At 41.5% G+C, this 25,845-nt stretch overlaps 1 protein-coding gene across 3 annotated transcripts in view; it reads left to right on the top strand.

Annotated features, from left to right (window-relative positions):
• ADHFE1 (alcohol dehydrogenase iron containing 1) overlaps positions 1 to 25,845 on the top strand; it is a 52,180-nt gene that overhangs the window by 12,810 nt on the left and 13,525 nt on the right. Inside the window, exons 8-14 of one of the 3 annotated variants that reach the window (XR_010920872.1) lie at positions 589 to 694; positions 1,860 to 2,012; positions 4,428 to 4,526; positions 5,720 to 5,798; positions 5,951 to 6,047; positions 16,409 to 16,566; positions 21,449 to 22,267. Coding sequence is in view for 2 of the 3 variants with exons in the window: in XM_067553675.1 (XP_067409776.1) it covers positions 589 to 694; positions 1,860 to 2,012; positions 4,428 to 4,526; positions 5,720 to 5,798; positions 5,951 to 6,047; positions 16,409 to 16,566; positions 21,449 to 21,532 (776 nt within the window). In the remaining variant the exon portion in view is untranslated. Of the gene's footprint in view, positions 1 to 588; positions 695 to 1,859; positions 2,013 to 4,427; positions 4,527 to 5,719; positions 5,799 to 5,950; positions 6,048 to 9,437; positions 9,512 to 16,408; positions 16,567 to 21,448; positions 24,787 to 25,845 lie in introns of those variants that run through there. The other 2 variants (XM_067553675.1, XM_067553676.1) reach the window with 2 other exon arrangements.

The following is a 25,845-nucleotide window of genomic DNA, read 5'->3' as shown; positions in this document are numbered from 1 at the left end:
TCTTATTCCTTCCAAATTAAGAAATCAATTTCTGCTTCTACTAGTTGACAGTCTCCCCTTCCTCCTCCTATGCTGGGACAGAAAATATGGATCACTTTAGGGCTGAGCGGGTAGTCTTGGTGTCTGCCCCCTTTCTGCAGAGTCTTCCAACCAGAGTGCAAACTATTGTACCTCGTTGGGATGTAGAAACCTGGGACAAGATGAAGAGCATAAGCTCTTTTCACTTCAGGGTTCTGATCAGCGAGCATTTAGTAACATCCTTCAGCAGCCTACCTTCCTAGGATGGATTTGAATTGTCGATGTAGAGGTGAAAAGCCTATCCCATTGCCTGCATGGATCAGTCCCCAGAAAGATTGTCTTTAAGACTGATAAAGTGACTATTTTTGCAGAAACTTGGTCAGCTTTTCTCAATAGAATTTAGATGCAAATGTATTTCAAGCTCTCCCTTTCCTTTCCTCTTATCATTAATGGCAATCACTTGTCTATAACTTTTTTTTTACATTTTGAGTATTAAGATTTTCTCTTTTCTGTGTTGTTTATTGCCAGTAATTCTTTTTAACAACAGACTTTTAAAAATTCACATTATAGGCATTGCATCTAGAGCCATTAAGCCCATATTGGGTATGATTGATCCTTTGCATACGCTCCATATGCCAGAACGAGTGGTGGCCAACGGTGGCTTTGATGTGCTTTGGTAAGTAGTTTGTGGGCTGCTGGATTTTTTTGGAGTAGGGAGGTATGGGCATCATCTTAATTTAGAAAAACACATACTTTAAAGGGAGAGAGATCGTTTTCCCTCGTGTCCATTTTCAGTCTATCTCAGTCCCACCTTCCTGTTTCTTAAATACACCGTTTTCCTCAGTCCTTCTAATCCTTGAAACAAATCAAAGTGCTTCCTTCAGTTGTATAAGATGAAATGTACATTGGATGCATGGGCCAAAATACTGCCTATCAGAAAAGTGAATCCTTGAGGCCAGCTTTGAAGGTTTAAATTCTTTGCTGGAGCATAGATGACACATGGCAAAGCCACTGCAGAATTTAGGATGTCTAACAGTCATCTGCCTCTCTTGAGCAGAGACTAGAATAGCATGGATTTCACAGGTCAGGACTGAAGCACATTGACAAAGCTTTGTGTGGAAGTCTGTGAGGTGTTGAGCACTGCAGACAAGGTCTCAATCCCCCTCAATCCTCCCCAGCTTGTGTTTGCATTATGGCTGCTCCAAACCAGTGCTTTTAGTGTATTTCTTAGCACAAAAATCCTTCTAAGTTCTGAAAGACACATTGGAATGATTATAGATTGAGGATTTTAACTGCATAAAATATGTAGAAGATTGGATTCATTGGTATAGCTGCTTGTTTATGCAGAGACACCTTAAAGTAGCAGCAGATGTTAAAATAGGATGACAAATGTATTGAAAGTTATATTTGTCATAGTTCTCAAACTATTAGCTGACTTTAGTGTCTGGAAAAATTCATTATTTTTAAAGGAGCTTAGTTATTTATTTTTAACCAAATGATTTGGCTGTGCTTATCTATTGGTTAAAAATGCTTACATTTCATGACCACCATAACTGGACATACCTAGGAGATTTTAAGTGTAGTCAGTTCCATCTGGTATTATTGAATATCGTCATCCCAGTTTTTTTAAGATCAAACTTTTAAAAGAAGGTAAATTATTACATTTATAATCCTGGAGTCTTCAAATGCCTCCCTATTCTGTAGGAAGGGATTGCCCCTTTTGCAGGAGCTCCGTATTGTTCAGTGGAACTGAGCTTATAAAACATCAAATCCCTTGCAGCACAGACTGTGTGTAGGAGAAAAATGGAACTTTTCCCTTTTCAAGTATTTCTTCCTTTTAGCCATGCATTGGAAGCATACACTGCTCTTCCTTACAACATGCGCAGTCCCTGCCCTTCAAATCCAATCAATCGGCCCGCTTACCAAGGCAGCAACCCTATCAGTGATGTCTGGGCTGTCCACGCATTGCGCATTGTGGCAAAGTATTTGAAAAGGTAATGTATGTCTAGCAATCTTTCACCTTGATGATAGGTTTGATCCTGAACACCTGGCAGGAAGATTGCTGGTGAGAACCTGAGTGCTAGACTCTGAAGATAGGTCTATACAACAAAGAGAAACCTGTGGCTGGCCCGTGCCAGCTGACTTTGTGACTCAGTGTGCAGGGCTGTTTCACAGCTGTGTAAATATCTGGGCTCAGACTGGAGCCCAAGCTCTAGGACCCTGCGAGGTGGGAGACATACCCTGAGATAGGTGAATCACTATATTAAGACATTATTTTCTATCCTAGACCCTGGCTTTGTCCTTAGCAAGGCAGAAAATGTCAAATAAAATGGGAACTAGATTAGATTTAACAAAGTTGATCCGCAGGAGTGACTTTTTAAAGCAGTGCATGAGGATTTAGTTGAGTATCCCCATAACGTATAGCCATGGGAATTGCACAGCTAAATCCTAGAGCAATGCTTTGAAAATGTACCTCTTAGTATTCATCTTTCCATAACAGCCTTAGGCAGAACACATTATAAGATGACACACAAGTACTGTGAGCATCTAGCTACATGGCTTTCAATATAATGAAAAGACATTTATACAAAATACTATGTAAGTACATCAAATAAATGTCCACATTCATCTGTTAGGTGTTAAAAATGTATTTATTAGAAAGTAGCTCATCTAGGGGACAGCCTAAATGGAGAGGGTTTTGTTGACTTCAGTGGGAGTTGGATTCAGTCCTTAGAGATGTAGATCTAGTCTGTGAGTAACTTTCAGCTGCTCTATGTTATATATTCTGAGGATCAACACTTTTCCATCTAAAAAGCTTTCGTAGAACATAGTTATGCTGACATCCTATTTATTATTCCTTTAGGGTAGAATTTTTCCATGAGTCCCTTTGTGTCATCAAACTCTTGAAGCAGACCCAGGTGGGAGGAGCGGGAGTGGCCAAGTCCTCTGAAAGCTCTGAAGGCAGGCTCCATGCCAGCACCAAATAAGATGATGTTGAGGGAAGAGCTGGAGGTGGTCTGGGATCTGCACTTATGCTAGTAGGCAGGAACCATAGTGGAAGGGAATGGACAGTGGCCATAATTCCAGCTTATGAACCATAATAAAGAATGTGATGCTTTGGGGGATCACCCAGACTGGGAAAGGGTTGTCACCACCTGCCTTGCCTGGGTGCTTCTGTGCTGTGCAGCTTTGGCTCAGAGAGAGCCCTGACACCAGCAACCTGGTTCATAGCACAGTGGCCTCACTCTGGTTTCCACCAGCCTTGTTACTTCTTACTGGGTGACACCAGCAGCCTTTCCAGCCCCAAGTCTCCCCAAATCCATTGTCCCTGCAGTGTTCAGTCCCTCTCACTAGACCCTCACAGACGTTATCAAGTTATCGGCCTCCAAATAGGCAGAGCATGCACCAGCCTGGTGGCTTGGCTGAAGGCCCATGCTTCAGTTTACTACACAGCACAGAGATGGTTTTGTGAAAAAGCAAAAATAAGTTTAACAAAGCACATAGGTTTAAGTGATTACAAGAGTGAAAGAGATAGGAAAGGTTACAAATAAAACCAACATCAAACATGTTTTCTAGTGACTAAAACTTAATCTCAGCATGTTACAGTCTTTGTCTAAGCAGTTTTCTTACTTACATCAAGTTGCCAGGCTCCCCAGCCCTCCAGGCCAGGGGACCCAACATTCCCAGAATCAGAGTGCTGTTCTGTAAGTGTCAGGTCACTATTACCCAAAACACATTATTTTGTCTCCATTGTCAGGGTGACCTCCTGCTGTTCTACCCTTCCTGTTGACTTCCGATCCCCCTGTTGATTTGTGTGTAAATGGGGCATTCATTGTTTTGATTCAATAAAGCTTAATTTACACTGGAGACAGGTAGGTAGCTGCCTTCACTCCTGTCTGGGAGAGAACCTGTTTCTCCCTTTGTTAGGTCACAGACTTCAAAGAATAACATCAGTAAGTATCCATAATTCCCCATAAATTGTTAATACATACATTTCGCAATGGTATTAATTAACAGTATGTCACCGTCTTTTAGAAAAGACCTTACTTGATACACTTTTATAACACAGCAATACTGTATACAGTCAGTTGATTCAATTGCTTATTCTTTGGAGTTCTCTCCCTGGGGTGTTTGGACCCTGATCATCACAACAATCATGGTGAAGAAGTGATGGGTTGTATCCCATTTACACAACTGCTGTACAGTGAAGGGTGAGTTTTGCCTTTACTGAAGCAGTTTAGTGTAAAACGATTTTCTCTTTGATTATCTTTCTATCTGATCCTTTGCCCACCTTTTTTTCCATTTTTTAGTTCTGACTGTATTACTCACCCCTAAAGAAGCATTTTTCCCTCTCTTCTGAGTGTATCAATGCAGGTGTGGATTTCTTAGTGTTCATTGTTTGTGTACAGAGCTGTCAGAATCCCTGATGATCATGAAGCAAGGGCTTACATGCACTTAGCAAGTGCTTTTGCTGGTATTGGCTTTGGAAATGCTGGTGTTCATCTTTGGTGAGTAGAGAGCACATGTCAGATCCTTTCTAAAACCCTGTTTCTCTGTGTTTGTTTCAAATTGCAAAGGAATCTTTCAGACAAGCAGTCCCTGAACTAGTGATGTGATAAAATGCTTTGGCTCAGATTGTCATATCCTTCTTCACATGAAATAGTACCTTATGTCATGAGTAGTCCTACTGAAGTTGATAGGACCATTTGTGGAGTAAGGTACCTCTTGCTGTTCATAAGGATAATGCAGTTGAAAGTATGAAAGTATGAAAGTTGCTAAGACCAAAATTTGACCTACTTTACCTTGCTTATTTGCACAGGCAGCATAACGTTTTTCTTTAATTAAAAAAAATGTCACTGTTCACTCTTTTAAAATAAACAAAATTCAATCAGTTGTGCAGCCTTGCAATAAGCACAAATAACACCCCTATAATAACAAGAGTGAACATACACACAGGAAAAAACTTGTGCCTTTCCTGTTACTGGGTTAATTGTTTGCAGGCTAAAATGAGCTATAATTAACTTTTTTTGTGGATATAATTAAAGAGTTTTAAGTAATGCCATCCAAATGAGCTACCAACCATCAGGTCTTCAGTTCAGTAAAATACGTATGAGTGTTCCCATTGAAGTCAATGGCACTACTCCCACACTCAGTTATGTATGTGCTCTATGTTTTGAATCACGGCCTATGCCAAAAATTCTACAAAAAATTATTGCAGCTTATAAATATTCATCCATTCAGAACTCGTCTCTGCATTCATTTGGTACGATCAAGTAAAATTCCTTTTATAAATAAACTTCCAAAACTTTCCCTTAAGCACTTGTAACATGATGAGAAACTCTCAGATTTTGATAATAAGGTGAAGAATCTGTTTCTCAGGTACTTTGAGCCAACCCTATTACCATAGCATCTGAGCACCTTGCGATCTTTTAATGTTTTTCGTCACAGCACCAGAGAAGTGCTGTGATCTCCAGTTTATAGATAAGGACCTGAGGCACAGAGCAACTAAGGGCCAGATTTTTGAAGGTGTTGATTCCTAACTCCCATTGGCTTCAGTGGGACTTAGGCTCCTAAATACATTTAAAAATCCGTCCTTCACTGACTTGTCCAAGGTCACACAGGAAGTGTCGCAGAGCGAGGAATTGAACGCAGGTCTCCTGAGTCCCAGCCTAGCTCCCTGACCACTTTCTTTCTTCTTTAGCCATGGAATGTCTTACCCTATTTCTGGCTTGGTGAAGAGTTACAAAGCAAAGGATTATAATGTCGATCATCCTTTAGTGGTAAGAACTGATTTTTTCCATTTTCTTGCAGTTATTCCTAGCTCTCATACTTATCTTTGCTTAACAAGCTTTACATTACTTGAGCCCCTCACAAACTTATTGTATTAGCAGTTAGAAGTCCAATTAATGTGCGCTGTTTTGTTTTTCTCCAGCCACATGGTCTTTCTGTGGTGCTCACGTCCCCAGCAGTATTTACTTTCACAGCACAGATGTGCCCCGAACGGCACTTGGAAGCTGCAGAGATACTAGGTATGAATCTCTGTTCATAAAACTTAGTGGTACAAATGAAGTTCTTTCAAAAATTGCTTGGGAGGAGGGGGGAATCTCTGTATATAAAGAATAAAGAGGTGTGTTGTGATAATTCAGAGTCTAAAAATTGGGACTATATCCTGGAGCCTGATTGAGCTGCACACAGCACAAGGGGCCTCTGGGCGTAATACAAAGATGGCATAAAGCTCCCTTTTGACACTTCCCCCAATCCTGGATTCATGTGTCTCCAGGCAGAAGTTAAAGGAGCCTTTAGGTTTCATCCACTGTCCTTTTAGACTGCTCTAACTTACACCCCAAAGAGCCAAAATGTAGTGAGGAAATGGTATAAGGACATCCATCCCAGCCATGCTCTCCTTTCCTCTGGCCACTCCTCTTATGCTGGAAGGTTAGGTCATGTAAGAAAGCCTGTTCTAGCTCTACACTCCCACAGGTTCCCTCTTTGCCCTGGAGTGATCATCCTGCAGCTGCATGTGCTGGCTCACAGTCAGGATCTGCTAGTAATGTGGCACATGACAGCAGAGGAGCTGACCCTAGAAATCTTTCTAATTGGAAAACTTTCAAATTGAAAACAAATTCTTCTATGAAATGAAGATTAGCTTGATTTCACTTAGCAGACAGCAGTCATGACCGATGTCTCTGCAGTGTATGAAGGGAAGACACTTAGGAGTAGATATCATAAAACACAGGGAATATTAAGTACACTTCCATCGACATTAGCTAAAGGAAGTGATTACAAAACAAATAAAAATTAAACACGGCAAGCAAGAAACACTTTTAAAGAGGAAATATTTTCCTGCACAATGTGTAATTAACCTGTGCAACTCATTGCTACAAAATATCCAGAGACTAAGAGCTTGGTAAGATTCAAGAAGAGATTAGATCCTCATATGGATAGTGAGAACATATACACTTACATTAAATAGGATAGATACAACATTAAAAGGGATTTAGACACTTAAGTTTCAGAACATATGCCACCCATTGACTCAAGAAGTTAAAAAGACACTTCCCCTGTGGGCAAATGATTCTGTAATTGCTGCATATGAGGTTTCTTGCACCTTCCTCCAAAGTGATTGTTATTGGCCACACTCAGAGATGGGATACTGGATCAGATGCACAAATGGTCTGATTAAATATAACAATTTCTATGTTCCTACAAGAAGTCCTTCAATAGTACTCAAACGGTAATACTCTGTATTATACATTCGCTGAGGAAATACTAAAAATGTGTGTGCTAGATGGCCAGCTCAGAGTATCTGGAGAATTAGAACTTTGGTTCTACTTCGAGTAGTATCCTTATGGGTGCTCCACTGTAGGTGTGCTGCTGATTGGAGAATTTTGGTAGCAGTCCGTCCCACGCACACATTTGCTGCCCCTCACCTGCCACAAGGCACGCCTGGGTGCGCTGGCATTCCTCCTCAGTTCCTTCTCAACCACCATTGGCTAGAGGATAGAGCTAAGAGCTCTCTGTTCACGGATCGTTAACTTCCTTTAGTTTTGTAAATCTTAGCTTTCCTTGAAGCCTTTTTCCTTTGTTACCTCATTTGGTTTTTTGTTGGCCATGCCAAAAAATAAAAAAAAAAGATAAGGAAAGAAGAAATCCAACCCTGGTAGGGAGGGGACCCTTTTGGACAAGAGTATGCCTGTATCTCCAGGCTTCAAAAAGTGCTTCAGTTGCAAGGAATTTATCCCAGTGACTGCCGGACACTCACTGTGCATTCGCTGCCTGGGAGAAAAGCATGGTCCACAAAGGTGTGGCTGGTGCCAGTAACTAAAACCCAGGTCCAGGAAAGACAGAGTTTAAAGGCTCAAGCTCTTGCTTATGGAGTTGGCCCTTCAGCCCCTGGAGTCCTGGCAAGAACTCTCACCACAGCCTTCTACTTCAAAGGTAGCTGATCGCTAGGGATGAACCGCTCACGTCAGGCCGCTAAGGAAAGGTCTGTGAGTCCCCTCAGCAAGCCCCGATCAAGCCAGAAACAATCTCCGATATCATTGGTACCAATGGCACCGAAGCTGCCTAATGCCGGTACCCAGGGCACGTACAGTACTGAGCCAACAGAGCAAGCGATCTGCTCAAAGGCCCAATGGGCCTGGGCAAAGAAGTACTGGTACTGTGGGGTCATGAAAGGCATAAAAGATCCACCCCGGGGAAAGCTATGTCATAACAGACATCAGCCCATATGGCCAGGTCTGCATCTCTGGCTCCATCAGCGCAAGCCTCTTGGTACTGACATTCACCACCGGTGCCAACGCTATCCGCATCACCAGATTTCCAGCGTGCAATGGATCTTTCGGTGTCTGACACCAGACTCGCCCACACTCAGTACTGGGGCCCTGGCATCAAGTTCTCCCAGAGCATTGGACTCGCTGACGTCTCCCTGCCACGCACCATCTTTCTCATTGTCTGAGTCAGAAAGTGAGCAAGAGGACCTGGGTTCCCACCGCTGCTCTTACCCAGTATATGGGACCCAATTTCAGTATGAGCACCAGGCATATTGTCCACCTGACCCTCAGCTTCCATGGTTTGGCCAACCATGGTACCAGCCACCAGACCGTCTATCCTCCATAACCTCAGCACAGAATCCACTGTGCCAGCTTTGCCTTTGGAAGACTGTCTCACCAGGTGTTCAACAACCACGACATCAGAACACACACTAGACTATTCGTATACAAAGCGATGGTAATTTCAACTCTCCTCTATGGCTGCGAGACCTGGATGATCTACAGAAAACACCTGAAAAACTGGAATGCCCGCACCAGCATTTTCTCCAGAAGATCCTCAATGTAAAGTAGGAGGATCACCGCACTAACGTCAGTATCCTCATGGAGGCCAATATCTTCAGTGTTGAGGCCCTGATTATCCAGCACCAGCTGAGGACTGGACACTGTGCGTGCGTGCGTGCCTGATGCATGCCTGTCATTGGCGGGGGGGGGGGGGGGGCATTTGTTATATGGTTTGACATCAATATGTCAAAATCATAATAATCCATGTGGGATATGCCATGCCAGGTACTGTTAGAAAGGTTAAAATGTATTAGGTAAGATGGTAATACTTATGTTCATATGTGATACATGTAATGGAAGTTATAGGTATGTTTGGTATATCAGTATTTCAGATTGTGCTGTCTGAGTGGCATCTCAGACAGACTGGCTGCAGAACAATAGCCTGCTTAATGGCCCATTGAGACACTCACAGGTGCAAGGGGCCCAGGGGAAGAAGCCAGCATCACCTGATGAGTCACCAGGACTTGCCCATGTGACTCTGGACTCCATTTTAGTTCCTGTAAAATTCCACAAGATAGCATAGCCAGGGCCAGGGGATATATAAGGCGGTGGCCTGGGAAACATTTTGTCTTTGTTCCTGTTCAGCTACAGACACATACCTACCTCTGGATCAATTCACTTGCAACTGAACCGAAGGACTAAGACCCATCCAGGTACTTGATGTATGCCAGAGGAACTGTACAAGCCTGCAAACTCCACAATTCTCCCAGAAACTGAATGTATATGGAGTTGTAATCATATGTATGTATCTGATTTGCTTTGTCCCTTTAACATTTCTCTTATGGTTTATTTCTTTCTTTTTGCAATAAACCTTTAGTTTAGTTACTAAAGGATTGGCTGGCAGCGTGGTATTTTAGGTAAGATCCAAACTTATATTGATCTGGTGCTGTGGCTGACCCTTTGGGGTCAGAGGGAACCTTTTTAGTAAAGAGCATACAGTTTAAATAACTGGTCTCTTTACTGGACCCAGTGGCTAATTGGGAGCCAGAAACTGAAATGCAGTAAAGAGGGCTGTATGTATTTGTGTACTGGCTTCTGTGGGGATTCAGAAGCGCAGTTTGTGGCTGGTTGGGAAGCATGACTTCATGTCACCTACCAGTGTTGGGAGAACCTGCTCTCTCTTTACAGGCATTTTTAGGGGGCTACCCTGGGCACGGGACGGGTCACAATGCCTACCAAAACAATTGCTGTACACTGAACTCACCAAAAGAGAGGAGAAACGGGGAGGCCAAAAGAAACGCTTTAAAGATATCCTCAAGACGAACATCAAGAGATGTGGCATCAACATCACACACTGAGAGACAATAGTCCAAGACAGGGCTAACTGGCAAAGACTTGTCAGAAGAAGAACGACCACTTTTGAGGAAAATCGTCTCACCCTGGTCGCAGAAAAATGCCAGAAAAGAAAGGACAGATAACTGTCATTCAGTAATCGTGGCCCAACCCTGTCTCCCAACCCCACCTGCAACGTCTGCCAATGAATCTGTGGCTCAAGGATCGCACTCCTCAGTCACCAAAGGACCCATATAAAATAAAACCTGTGAAAGAGATCACCCTCGACTTTTGAGGGATCACCAATGGCCCTCCATGGCCGTACTGGGACTCTTGGCAGGCTCAAAGGCAGCAAGCCAACCAGGCTTCTAATGTGGTATACCAACAGGCAAGGAGGCACCCTCCTTCATCTGTGGCTTCAAAGGCTTTGGAACCCCCTGAACAGCCGAGGAAGGAAGTTGAGGCAGGGGCAGAGGAGGAAGACACTCCTCAAGCTCCTTTCTTGTCATTCTCACCAGACGAGGTGGTGATGCCCCCTCTGCCATCCATGGCTGATGATTTTAAATCATTCCAGAACCTAGCTCAACGGGTGTCAGAAGCCCTGCATTTACAGTTGCAGGAAGTGACTGAGCTTCACCACAAATTGGTGGACATTGTACACTCTTCCAGAGTGGCCCTCATGGTTAATGAGGCACTCCTGGACCCCACCAAAGTCATATGGCAGACCCTTGCATCCATCCCAACAACATGCAAGCAGGAGAACAAAAAGTATTAAGTGCCAGTAATGGACATGAAATTTCTATTTTCCCACCTGCCTCCCAATTCCATCACTGTGGATACAGTTAATTCTAGAGGCCACAAGTTTAAATCCACCCCATATGACCGAGATGGGAAACATCTGGACCTGTTTGACAGAAAGGCATATTCATCAGCCTCCCTCCAGTTCCATGTGGCAAATAACCAGGCCTTGCTGGCAAAATATGACTACTCGAATTTTATGAATCTCGATTCCTTTATTGAATAGCTTCCGCACTCCTATAAAGACTAATTGAAGGGCCAGTGGTGGCTAAAATGTCTCTTTAGTCCGCATTAGATGTGGCCGACATGGTGGCACATTTGATTTCCACAGCCATTATTATGAGTTGGGCTTCATGGCTGCGCTCGTCTGGCTTCCCTAAAGATGTCTAAACCATGATGGAGGGACCTTCCTTTTGAGGGGACAAAGTTATTCACCGAGGAGACCAACACGTCTTTTCACACATTGAAGGATGTGCAGGCGACTCTTCAATCGCTAAGGATATACTCGCTGGCCTACAAAAGAAAATACAGCCCTCAGCCACAGTTTAAGCCCCGGTCATCACAATACATGTCTCAGTACTCGTCACAAAGAGTGTATGAGCCACAGAGGAAGAATCCAAGGTTCCCCAGGTGAAAGCAATTGGGACCCCAACAGACAGCTTCTCAGCCCTGCACTTCGAAGCATCAGTTTTGACAGGGTGGTCGAGTCACCTGTAGAATGCCCTCCTTGCAACCTCACGCTGGAAGACCCCGCCCGTCCTTCCAAAGACTGCCTTATCCTGTTCCGCAGCACTTGAGAACAGATAATCTCCTACAAGTGGGTACTGGAGATTATTCAAAATGGATATGCCATCCATTTCTCCTTCAAACACCCTTCCCCGTCCCTCTTCAGGGACCCTTCTCACGAGAGTCTACTACGTCAAGAGGTAAACTATCTCCTCAGCATAGGAGCTATAGAACCTGTGCCTGTACATTTCAGAGGCAAAGGCTTCTACTCTCGCTACTTTCTGTTACCAAAGAAGGGACATTGGAGACCCATGCTTGATCTCCAAGTACTCAATAGATATATCAAATGCAGAAATTCAAGATAATCACCCTATCAATGATCATTCGAACAATAGAGGAAGGAGATTGGTTCTCAGTCTTCGACCTTCAAGATGCATACTTCCACATTTCCATCATACCGAGTCACAGGCGTTGCCTCAGATTCACACTGGGCTAGGACCACTACCAGTACAGATTACTCCCTTTCAGCCTCTCATCAGCTCCAAGGGTATTCTCCAAAGTCCTTTCAGTAGTGGCATCTACTTGGGTGCTCAAGGCATCATAATTTACCCAGACTTGGATGATTGCCTTCTCAGGGCACAGTCCTTCAGAGACCCAAGGAGTCACTCAGGCCACATGGGACCTGTTTCTGAATCTGGGCCTACAGATCAATGAACAAAAATCAACCTTCACACTGATACAGAGGCTAGAATTCATAGGAGCCAACCTTGATTCCACTCAGGCAAAGGCAATCCTATCACATCACAGTTTTCTCAGTCTTTCATTGATAGAGACAGTACAATCCAGCCCACAAATTTCAACCAGACATTGTCTCCAGCTTCTGAGGCATGTGGCCACAGGCACATCGGTTATTGTTCACATCAGATTACGCATGAGATGCCTCCGAGCCTGATTCAGTTCGATTTACAAGCTTTACAGAGACAACATAAATAAACTTCTATCAGTTCCCACCAGTGTCAAGCAATCCCTGGACTGGTGGAAGGACCCAGTAAAAATCTGTATGGGAATCTTGTTTGCTCAGTCTTCCCTATCTCTATTCCTCACCACCAATATATCCCTTATAGGATGGGGTGCACATCTCAATGGTTGCACAACAGAGATATGCTTCCACATTAACCTGCTCGAGCTCAGAGTGGTCAGAAACACGCTCACTTCCTCTCACTGATCAAAGACACGCACGCAAAAGTCATGACAGACAACATGGCCTGCATGTATTACATAAAAGGACAGGGAGGCACCAGGCCTCATTCCCTGTGCATAGAGGCACTAAAACTATGGAACTGTTGCATCCCCCACAACATCCTAATATCAGCAGCCTATCTACCGGGAATACGCAATACGGTGGCCGACAGTCTCAGCCACAAATTCCCACATGACCACGAATGGGAGATAGTCAGTGATGCTACATGACATATTCCAACAATGGGGGATACTGGTAATAGATCTGTTCACTACTTACCAGAACAAGAAATGTCCACAGTACTGCTCCAGAGCGGGTATCGGACAACCCTCCATGGGAGATGCTCTTCTCCTTCCTTGGGACAAGGGCCTTCTTTAAGCCTTTCCTCCATTCCCTCTATTACTGAAGTTCCTGTTGAAAATAAGAAGAGAAAAAGCAAACATCAAACTGATTTGCTCCCACCTGGTCCAGACAGATGTGGTATCCTCATCTGTCACAGCTGGCATTATGTCCACCAATGACTCTTCCAATCACTCCTAACTTCCTGTCACAGAACAAGAGATGCACTCTTCATCCCAATTTGCGGATTCTGCATCTCAAAGCATGGCTCCTTCATGGTTCCAGCACATAGAGACATCTTGCTGTGAGGAGGTACAGGAGGTCCTGTTATGCAGTAGAAAGAGAAATACTCATCTACCTTCAAGAAATGGAAGTGGTTCCAGATCTGAGGCTAGCCCAAGGGTGTCACCCCTAGTGCAGCCATCCTACCGGTTGTCCTAGACTAACTGTTGGCTTTAAAGAAATTGGGGCTCTCTATTAATTCACTGAAGGTTCCTCTGGAAGCAATTGCAACCTTCCACCAGCAGGTAGAAGGATACACAATCTTCTCCCATCCAAATATGAAGTACTTTCTTAAGGACATAGCAAACCCAGGCTCCCTACTCCCCAATGGGATCTTAGCCTAGTGTTAAAAAGGGTGACTAGATCATCATTTGAACCCATGGCCACTTCTTCACTAACTCACCTTTCTATGAAGACTGTGTTTCTCATTGCCATTATCTCTGCCAGAAGGAGAGGGGAGATAGCGGCTTTGATGGTGCATCCCCCTTTTACTGTGTTCTTCCCAGACAAAGTCACACTTAGGCTACCTCCAAAGTTCATTCCCAAGGTGACTTCTGCATTTCACATGGATCAGCTTACTCAGCTCCCAAATCTCATGAGGATAATAGGGAAGCCATCCTCCACACGCTCAATGTGAGAATAGCCTTGGCCTTTTATGTGGACAGGACAAGGGCTTTCAGGAAATCTCCGAGACTTTTCCTGTCCATTGCAGATAGGCCAAAAGGCACAGCGACCCTCTAAGTGGGTCTCCGGCTGTATTAAGCTCTGTTACCAATTGCGTAATGTAGCTCCCCCATCTTTAATACGCAGGGATTCTATGATGTGTGTCCCTACGGGTACGCCACAACCTGCCCTCCTTCCGAGTTCTAATAGTTGACTCTGCGGTAGAGAAGGAACTGAGAAAGGTCTGCCCGTGCACACACTGGCTAGCCTCGTGGCAGGTGAGGAGTAGCACATGCATGGATGGGACAGATTGCTACCAAAGTTCTCTGATCAGCAGCGCAGGGGCACAGACACAACTACAGTGGAGCACCCTAGGGACATACATCTCGAAGAACCATCGTTTATTGCACAAGATTCTTCCTTTATTTTAAGGCTAACTAGTCAAATAGCATCTTCTCTAGTTTTGCAGTATAAATTGCTGCTAAAAACATTTCAATTCTTCAAGTTCCATTTGACTTCCTCAATGGAAATTAAACTGGTTACTGTCAGTTTGCTGTTACATTTTATATGGAATCCTTTTATATATCAAGTGTGTGTAAATTAACTTGATTCTCATCTTGGGTCTTTACCCTGAGACCATAATTCAGTGTCCAAGAGACTGCAGTAGCTGATTCAAATATGTTAGGTTGCCAAATGCCATGACTAGAGGCAGAGTAGTAACAAACAGCCATGTTTATATAATATTTGCAGCTGCATATTTGAGTACAGCCAAATAAAAACTTAATATCTCCCCTAGTGGAAATAGGTGTGTGTGGCCATAGATTTATTGCAGTAGCGGAACTATAACTGCAGCCAAAGAATGATGCATTCTTTAGTTACCGAAAGGCAGATCACTGGAACTATAACATAATTTGGGATCTTTTTCATCATCTTTCTTATTATGACTTTTGAGACCTTCTCCCTCTCCCTCATTTTTTTCTTTTCTTTCCTCCTCTTTTGCTACTGTCTGACCATTCCCAGAAGCCCTTATATTCTGACTGCCTTCCATACTGCAACACACAGAATGGCCATTGACTGCGTGGCAGTAATTCTAGTAGCATGAAACTTCATATGAGACTCCATCATGTTTCATCACCTAATCTCTTATAGCCACTGCCATCTTGCTACTTTACTCTCCAAACATCAAAGCCCTCTGAAATGAGTTTGTTGTCCTCCCATTAACTTTAAATTGTTTTGACTGTTACACTGAATTTTTAGAGAACCAGAGTATATTTTCCTGTAGTTGTTTCACATTTACTCATGTACAGTAAACTTCATGTGACAAGTTGAGTTCTGGTGTAACTTCATTGGATTTACACTAGGAATGAATTTGGCCCAATTGGTTAAAAAATAAAACATGAGGTGTTTTTCTTGCCTTTATTCATGTACATCTTTCCCACTGCTAACAGAACTATGGGCACCCAGGGAAGGAAGGGGGGAATAGCCTTTTTATAAGAAACATCTGTAGTTTTTTCCATAAATGTTGACTTTTTACCTCCCTTTTCAAAACTGTTTCTAGACTGTAATTCCTCCTCTTCTATCTAATCTACCTATTTATTATAATCTAGATTATTATATCATACTAACCAATATATTATCCAAGCACCTGAGATAGCTCCACCCATAGAGTTCTCCAAAGCATCCCCGCAACCTTCACACCCCTCCCTCCCCCCCCCCCACACACACACTCTTATCCTCTGTTTGAAAGCTTGTCAACATAAAATTGAGACAGGGAGGGAATCGTTAGTCACTGGTTCACACATACTCTAGATGTCAGCAAACTCATGGCTTTGAAAAAATTAGTATGTGGCACTTTGTCCCTAAAAATAAATATTATGACTATCCCACTGACATTGATCTGCTCTAACTTCCTTTCCACCACTGCTTCCAGCAATTTGTCTGACTGAAATGTGATTTTCCAGGGAAGGCACAGCAGGAAAGGAAGTTAACTTGACATGGCATTTAGTCTTTCTGGCAGCAGTTAACTTACCTCTCCTGATTTTGTTTTATTCCATCACTACAAACTAGTCTAGCTGCAAAATGAAGACAGAGATTTCCCCTTTTTTATTTGGTGTTGCTTTTAGCGAGTAGACTGTTATGTATGGATATATATGCAGCTGATATTATGATTAAATTAAATCCAGAATGGCTTCTTTCTCTCTCTCCACCCTACAGTCAAGGCTTTTTCTTGTTTTAGGAGCTGACATCCGCACTGCCAGAATCAAAGATGCTGGGCTTATTTTGGCAGACACGCTCCGGAAATTCTTATTTGATCTGAATGTTGATGATGGCTTAACTGCAATAGGTTATTCTAAAGCAGATATCCCTGCCTTAGTCAAAGGCACTCTCCCTCAGGTAAGACAGAAAGCAAAGGTGGTTTTTCTTAAAAAGCAAACTTTTAAAATATTTTCTTTTAAAACAGAAGTTCTATTTAGCAGCTTTTAATGGAGAAACTGATGGATAAAGTCCTCTCTTCTATTACAATTCAGGTTTTTCCTTGCAGTGATAGTGTTTGTTGTTTTGTCTCCATCTATCATTCATTCATCTTCAAAAGGAATGACTAATTATTAGAGCTGGTCAAATATTCCAACTTACACATTTTTCAGGTGGGAAAAGGGACATGTTTTTGAAGAATTTTTTGTGAAAAGTTATCCCATTTTTTTAATCTAGCTGTACTAATTATACAGGCAGGTAAGGTTATATCTGATGCTTTTATAAGACTGCTATGTTCTAAGAATGATTAAACTCACTTTGCATTATATTTTCCCTACCAAGGAGGTTCAGTACTCTTCTAGATGGCTTTATTCCAATGCCCTCCATCTCAATTTGAACTAATGTCCTCCTGGAATTAAACAATTTACACTTGTAATAGCTTTTACATTTTTATAGTCTCAAAAAGCATTTCAAGTAAGATCAACTGAAATTAGAGTAAAATTCATTGCCAAGTAAATGAGAAAATATTATGAATGTTTATCATGCTGAAAAAAATTAAAATTTTCACTTTCTTATAACACCACCATCTGTAAACCTCAATGCATGTTACAAAGGAAGATATCGTTATTCGCATTTTACAGGAGGGGAAGTGACTTGTTCAGGGTGTCACACTGATCATTTGCAGAGTTTGCAATAAGATCGAGGTCTCTTGCTCCCAGTCTGATGCCCTACCCAGCGTGTGTGAAAAGACTGTTTGACAGTTTATGTTGATAAATACATGGGACCTTTAAAATATTACTTTTTACAGATCATTATAAACACAACATCCTAAGGAGGTATTTTTGTTGTTATTACTGCTTTGCTGGGTTCACCTGTGGTTTGGGGTTTTTTTCTCATCTGTAATTGATTATTAATTCAGAAGCCCTTCTTAATTTACTGTCCTTTTACTGCAGGAGTAATTAGTGATTGCATGTATAATGAGGGGAGCTAATGGGTTTTCAAACCCTGATTTAGTATATATAGTACAATATAATCAAAACTCATTTGCTGCTGTCCGTGCAATATGTTACCTACAAAGGGATCCATTTTCTTTGGAACACCACCACCCCCTATTTATCTTGGCAAAACACCTTGGTGCAGATTGAGACCACAAATAAATACTGCCAAGTGTGCTACCACCATGAAACACATGCTGCAGGGAAATAAAATGAACAGATTTTAGTCAGCCAGTTTGGAGATTTGAAACCTTGAAGCATAAATGTTTATACTTGAAATAGCACATTTTTGAGTAAATCTGTTGAAAATGGCCCTACTTACAACACGGTAAGGAAATCTGGAGCAGAGGTTTATGTTCCATAGGCCAAATAACGGCTGGTCCTTTGTGGGTGTTCTGGTTTGGGGGTAGATTTGAAAGGAGAGATCAGAGAGGGCCTATTCCCTGGCCCCATCCCCCTCCATGTAAACGTACAAGAAGCAGCCATAATTTAGCTGCAACCACTGATGAGCACAAGGGATGTGGATGACTAGCCCTGGCACCAGAATTTACCAACGCAGAGTGGCAGAGCCACGATTCCACTCCCTGTTTACTGGCAATGTCACCAGGGCTGTATAGGGAATGCAAGCTGCACCTATTTAAATGTATAGTAAGAGAGTCTATTCATTGCACTCCATCCAGAGTTCCTTGGGAACATTGTGGCCCTTTACAGTTGTTGTGTCTCCCATCATCATCTTGTAACACCACTGTTCCAACACTGGACAACTCCTAAGTTAACAAGCTAATCATTTCAAATAGCCTGGGAACTTTCAAGACAAATTATAGGGTTTAGGAACCCACGTCAGCAAAGCACAAATCATGTGTTTAAATTTCATTTAAGTCAACAGGACTTAAGCACATTCTTAAGTGATCTGCTGAATCCTGATCTAGATGAAGACATTCTTCCTGAACATCCATTTTGTAATCTGATTCAGAACATGAACATAATTCTCCAGAAGTAAAAAACGAGTTCATTAAACAGCCTCACTACTTGATCCTGCCATACCTGTTCGCCTCACCACTTGATCCTGCCATACCTGTTCATTTAATATTTAAATTAAAGTTTGTTCTTTGAGAGTCTAATTCTGCTAAGAGTTGACCCACCTCCACTTGCATCAATTTTAGTGGAGTTAGGGGCACTCAGTATCTCATAGACTTTGACCCGTTGTGTAAATTGAGGCCAAAATTTTCAAATGTGGGTGCCTAAAATTAAGCTCCTAAATCTGTATTTAACAGATTACATAAAAAAAAAAATTCAAAAGTGCCAAGCACCAAAAAACCCCACTGAAGTTATTGAGAGGCTAGGTACTCAGCCACTTTAAAAATAGGCCACTTTTATTTAGGAGCTGAATTTCCGACATCCGAGTTAGAAATGTTGCTGTCAGTGTTTATGAATGTTACAGTAAAATCTGTTTGATTCTCTAAAAATTTCCATACATAACCAGCAATCTCATCCCCCTTCTTAGCAAATATTTAACAGGGTATTCTAGTGGGGTCTTCTATTCTAGGACTTAATGAATTTGTGCTCTATAGCACGGCATACTAAATATATATAAGTATTATACATGCAGCTGGTAGCACCCCCTATTATTAAGGGTGCCCAACACTTCCTATTGTAAGACCACGTTCTTAGTTGCTTATAATGCTGGGCAAAATTTTTCAGATGGAATTCTTTCTCACTGAAAAATACAGATTTGGGTTGACTGAAACATTGCAAATTCATGTCAAATTTGCCAAAATGTTTTGGTTGGGGGAAAAAAACAAAAATAAAAATTCCCCAAAATGCAAATGTTTTCTTTCAACATGTTCTAAATTAAACATTTTGATTTGAAACACCTTTTCATTTCAAATTTCACTTGATTTTTTTTCTTTTTTAAATAAAAAATGAAATGTTTTGTTGACCTGAAGAAATTTTTGTTTAGTTTTTGGTTTGACGCTGAACACATAGCTCTACTTATAAATTTGATGACTTTTGGCCTGAATTTATTCTCGGTGAGTGTCTGCTTCAGGCTGTCCTTTTTTGGAAAATGTTAGCTAAAATGGTCCAGCCATTTTCAAGAACAAAGCAAGGGGGAAATATTTTGGCTTTGTCCATGTAAATTCTGGCAACCTTTTCTCTGGAAAGCTCTAGCTTCTTAGTGCTTTAGAGCAGAGGTTTGAAATCTGGCAGGTGTGCGGCCTTCATGACGGTATGTGCCTTTTGCCATCCCCATAAAAATCTGGAATAGCGTGTCCAGGTCTGGTGTCACTTCTTGAATTGTAATGTTGATAACTGGATAGGGTTTAAAGAAGAGCCACAAGAACTATTTAAAGCATTAGAAAACATGCCTTCTAGCAATAGACTCAAGAAGGTCAAGCTAGTTCGCATAATAAAGAGAAGGTTAAGGAGTGACTTGATTACAGTCTGTAAGTAGCCTACATGAGGAACAAATATTTAATAATGGGCTGTTCAATCTAGCAGACAGAGGCATAACAAGATCCCATGTCTGGAAGCTGAAGCTAGACAAATTCAGACTAGAAATAAGGAGTACATTTTTAACAGTGAGGGTGGTTACCCATTGGAATCAATATTTCTGGTGAATCTGGCAATTTTTAAATCAAGATTGGATTTTTTTTTTTTTTTTTAAGATATGCTCTAGTTCAAAAATAATTATTGTAGGGAAGTTCTCTGGCCTGTGTTATACAGGATGTCAGAGGATCACAGTAGTCCCTTCTAGCCTTGGAATCAGTGAATCGTATAAGGAAGAAGGTTAGACAGGCAACCTTACTTCTGGCATTTCCTAACTTTTGAGTGTTTGACTTTGCAACCTTAATGTTCTTTTAATGTAGTTTTTTTGTGTATGTGTAGTTGTGGCTGAATGGCTACCCCATACCTGCCAGGACGGAGTTAAAAGGGCTGGGGAAAAGCAGCCAATGGGAAGGAGTGGTGGGATAACCAATCAGGGCCCAAGAGCCCAATATAAAAGGGAGTTGGGAGCAGAGGCAGTCACTCCCAGGAGCTCAGGAAGGGAAGGCTGGCTGCCCTGCAGGCTAAAGGAAGGCCGTACCTTGGAAAGAGCAGTGGCTGACTGCTGGGACTCTGCGAGAGCTGGAGGCCCTGATACAAAGGCAGAAGAGGTACTGGAGCTGTGGGGAAGTGGCCCAGGGAAGTCTATTAAGGAGTTGGGGGAATGGCAGTGCAAAGTCACTGCACACAGGGTCCCTGGGCCAGTGCCCAGAGAAGTGGGTGGGCCTGGGTTCCTCCCCCAGACCTCCCGTGGAGTGGTGGTGGACTACGGCGGCCACTGAAATAAGTGATGGAGCTGGGACTGTCAAATCCTCCAGAAGGGGAGGGGACATGGGTTGTGGCTCAGACGGAGGGCCGAGTCTGGAAAAAGTTGCTGTGGGTCCTGACAGCGGTGAGCAGGACTACCGGGAAACTCTGGAGAAGAGTGACAGAGAACAGGCCACAAATGGGATAGCTGCTTGAGCTAATTCCCAGACCACCAGCAGGAGGCACCAGTCTGGCAGCGAGTGCTGCAAGTCCATCACAGTAGTTATAAATAATGTAAATTAAATACACTTGTTAAAATAACTGAAGTACAATTGGTGACGCATTAGCCTTGTTTCTTTTATTAAATACTTGCTTTACTAGTTTGCAAAATTCTGTGCAATCCATAGTGCAGATTTCAGTCATTAATGATGAGTAATGCATGACATTCTACTGTATATTCAACTGCTATTCATTTTGCAAAAAGCTTTATGTAATCCAATTTTACTTTAATCTTTCAGGAAAGAGTGACTAAACTATCACCTCGTTCCCAGACCGAAGAAGAGCTATCAGCCCTGTTTGAGGCATCCATGAAACTATATTAGTTTAAATATTTTGTATGTTCTTTAATAATAAAAGCTAACATGGAAGTAATTGCCCACAGACATGGGCTGAACCAATTCATATAATGAAGGAACTTTGACCTCTAATGCTTGTATTTTACTACCCACTGCCAAAAGGTCAGGTATTTCATGTTCAGTTCAACACTGTTTTGTGATGTAGGGACTGATTGTGTAAACAATGGGACTACTCATGTAAAGGTTGTTGGCTCAGACGTTGAGCTTTGCTAAGGACTTCCCCTCGCTTCAGAGCTAGAAAAAAAAAGATAATTTGTTATAGAAATTTCTGGAAAAATGTTCTGGGGGTGAATTTTAATCTTGTATTTTAATTTTCTATGAATATTTTTTGCCTAAAAACCCCCCAAAACTATAAATTGTTTAGGAAAAACAGGCCACTTATTCTCAGATATTTGCGAACAAAAAATTTGAACCTGCTTAATTCAGAATGTTCAATCTTATGATTTTTCGGCCTTCTCATTTAATTTGGGGCCTGATACAAAGATGGTTCACATCATGGGTAAAAAGATATAACTTTTTAACAAGTTTGGAAAAGGCTTCACAGAAGTTTTGTTTCACAGTATTTTATTTTTAGAGCGGCTTGCCAGGCATGTTTGTCTTCTCATTCAGAAGTTATATGTGGGAATGAGTTCACTTGGGTAGCTAGCTGGTTAGCTGTCAACTGAGAAAGCGACCTGGCAGAAAGGGGAATATAACTCAAATGTAAGTATTAAAATCTTTTAAAACTTTCCCGGATTTTTCACCCTCTGTTACGCCCCTTTGGGGGTAAGTGAGTTTTGCTGCCTAACACATAGCATAGCACCGTAGCACTTGCTGCCTAATACAGCCATATTATACAGAGAATATCAGAAACCAGGAAAATTATTTTGAAGAGATTTTTAAAGTTATTTCTTTTTTGTGGTGTTTTACTGGTTTTAACAAAAATTCTGTGATTTTCAATATTGCTATTTTAATCAGTATTTTATCACACTTTTTACCAAATTTTTATTTATTGAAAACCATTTTTTCTTACTGAAAACTGGGTTTTCTGTAAAAGAAAAATATGAATAATTTTGAAAACAATTTTGATTAAATAGAAATTGAAAATGTTGAAGAAAATTTTGATGTTGACAAATTTTGCAGAAAGCTATCCAAAAAAGGTCAGTTTGCAAAAATTGCTTAAGCAAAATATATCAACCAGTATTAGATGTTTTGTCTGTACTAGACAGGGCTTTAATGTCATGTTATATTCACAGTTTTCTGCAGCAAATTCTGAAAGTTGGCATATGTCCATATCACAGAACAGAAGAAAGAGCAAGGGCTTTTTTAAATGGAAAGTTATTTCTATTTAGGCACAGATTTCATTTGCATTGTACTGCAACATCGACAGCAGTATACACAATACTAATACTGTTTTAATTTAAAAACAAATTCTGCTGTGTTTTAAATTCTGTTCAGGCACTAATTTCATGCAATTACCATAGCATAAGCTCAGTGTGGGAAAAGCCATTGCATGCTAGTTCCTTTACCCAGTTACCTTTACTCTTTGCCTCATTTTGATTCTGTTCTGCAGCCCCACCCCCACATGCAACTCTTCCACTGAAGTAGAGGCAGGATGTCTTGTACATTTTATAACTATTAATCTTGGCTCAATAAGACTGGTGCCTTCCCACTACATGTTAGGACCTTATGGTAGAAGTATATTGGAAGTGGAGCTTTTAGGTCCCTTTCATGCTCAGTAAAAGGCTGGCTGGATAGCGATGGAGACTGAAGGTCCTCTGTCTATCCACTGAATGGGTACAGCGTGGACAATGGTTATATAGACAGCTCAGCCAATATTTCTCAGCCTGTTCTGGGAAGTTGATTCATTTTCCATGTCATTCCACATCCATGACCTCTTTGCTCATGCTAGTGAAAATGTCAACAAGAGCCTCAGTTGTGATAGCTGGTTTCACAATGTGTGGATTTCATTTTCTGTATTACACGAAGTTATCTCAAATACAGACTCACCCAGCCCTTAACCTTTTTGTTGCATCTTTTCTATATCATTTTTGTTCTCCCTCTCTGTGAAGTTTCATCTTCGTGCTATAGCAATGGGGCAGTGCATTGAGGAGACAATTTTTGTAGGAATCTAACTTCTAGCCAGCCATTTTGGGGTTGGTGGGCATGTAGCTACTTCAGATTGAACAGTGGATAAATTTGTTAGCTTATGTTATCGCTTATGAGAGTTTTGATGGATAAGAAGGAAAGTGGGGTATTTCACTCTAACATGGTTCTTATTTACCACTTATATTGGTAGGCGAGTAATTAGTAGGCTGACTGTGCTGTTAATAGTACTTTACACTTTTTGATAACCCCTTGCACTGGCAGAACTCAAAGTAGTTTACTAACATTCATGAATTAAGCCTCACAACACCCTGTGAGGTAGGCTAATATTATTACCCCTATTTTATAGATGAGGAGACTGAGGAAGAGAGCAATTAAGTGACTTGTCTTAAGGTCTCACAGGACGTTTGTGGAAGAGTCAGAATTAGCACCCAAGTCTCCTGACATCTAATCTTACACATTAGCCATAAGACCATCCTTCCACTATTAATTATTAGCCAGTGCTGAAAACTGTGAGAGAAGAATCAAGAGATGAACCCATCTGATTCAAATAGTAATAGTTTGACAGTGCTAAGGTGTTAAATCCAGAACAGGATCCAAGGTACAAGTACAGTTTGACAGTTTTATCTGCCACTGAATTAGGGTTTTCAATGTAATAAAATATACTACTCTGTACCTACAAGGTCCACATTTTCAGAAGTGTGTACATACTTTGTGCAGGCCCAGTTTGCACACATGAATATGGTACTTGTGCATGTGGGGTTACAACTCATGAACACCCATTAGTTGGGCATGTGTAGAAAATGTGAGCCACTTGTTCTTCATACAACTTATAAAACTTATATAGCTTGGATGGTGCCTTTGGGAGCTACTGCAATACAAATAAGTAATGTATTTCCTACATATATAAGCTTGTGAAAATGTTTGAGAACTGTTTTAACTGTCATGTTAACTTCAATATTGAAATGTAATTTTGAATCCAAACTATTCAGAGAAAATAAGCTTTCAGTAGCTTCACTGGGCAGTATGATGATTCCTGATTAGATGCTTACTCAATGAGCTGACAGTATGTTGACAAACCATTGCATTGTGGATAATTGAAAAGAATGTCCAAGTTTCAAAAATAAAGAGCATCCTATCTACTGCACTGTGTCTTTCTGAACACTTAAATCCTCAGTAAACTTGGACTCTGAATATTCAATACATAGAGTTTGTCCTATTATAAATGGTTACAAAACCAGTATATGTTGAATTTGATATTAGCAGTAGAGCTTGATTGATGTTTACATGGATTCAAGGACTTCCTTTTGAATAGTTTACATTTAAATCACAGAGCATGTTGAGGATCTTTGTTTTAAAAACAAGTACATAGATAGTATCCTGGCACTGGCATTTGACTAGGGATTAGGCAAGTGCAAATGGGGATATTCGCCCATTCTATCAGAAGGGGTTGGAAAGACATCTCTTTTTGGTAGAGCAGTACCGCTCCCATGTTTATATCTATAATAAACCACTCAGATTCTTGCTTTTAAAAACAAATTCTCCAGAATACTCCCCCCTTCTCTCCACTCCTCCCCCAGTATTTGGTTCCTGATTATACAGATATGCTTGTCTACATTGGGACAAGCTGTTCATTGCTAATGCGGTGTTAGTGAAAAAGGTTAACAGCAAGTGTAGCATAAGCATGACTATAGTGCGCAAAACCCACTATTCATGTGACATATGCCCAGCATTTGAACATTGCTGCTGTGTGTTCATAGCAGTGGGAGCTGCTGGCAATTCATGTTCTTCAAACCTTATCTACTTTAGATCATTTGATTTGTTCTCTGCTCTTGCCATCCTACCCTATCCCTAAGCTGACTCCAGTACCCAGAGTAGCAAAGGAGACAAAAATAGATTGAAAAATACTTTATTTAAAAACACTTAGCACAGGTGACTCTTTGGCAACTTTATCTTATGCGGGTAGTTCTGGAAAACATAGGGCAAAATCCAAGGCCAGTTAACACATGCACACTAAGTCATCACAATGTATTTACTTTAATGGGGGCTGCCAGGGTTGAGAGCAGCTGGGCAGGTGCGGGGTCACCAACATTTCCCACATTTCTTAGAGGACATATAGCAAGGCTAACTAAACACTTACCCAACTAAATCTGTGTACATCACCATGGTGCCAGCACTCATGATGCATGAGTACC

Source organism: Emydura macquarii, unplaced genomic scaffold (assembly GCF_026122565.2).
Source record: "Emydura macquarii macquarii isolate MOO-44397 ecotype Brisbane River unplaced genomic scaffold, CSIRO-AGI_Emac_v2 contig_1477, whole genome shotgun sequence".
NCBI classification, from domain to species: Eukaryota; Metazoa; Chordata; order Testudines; family Chelidae; genus Emydura; species Emydura macquarii.
This window is presented reverse-complemented; position numbering and strand designations above follow the sequence as displayed.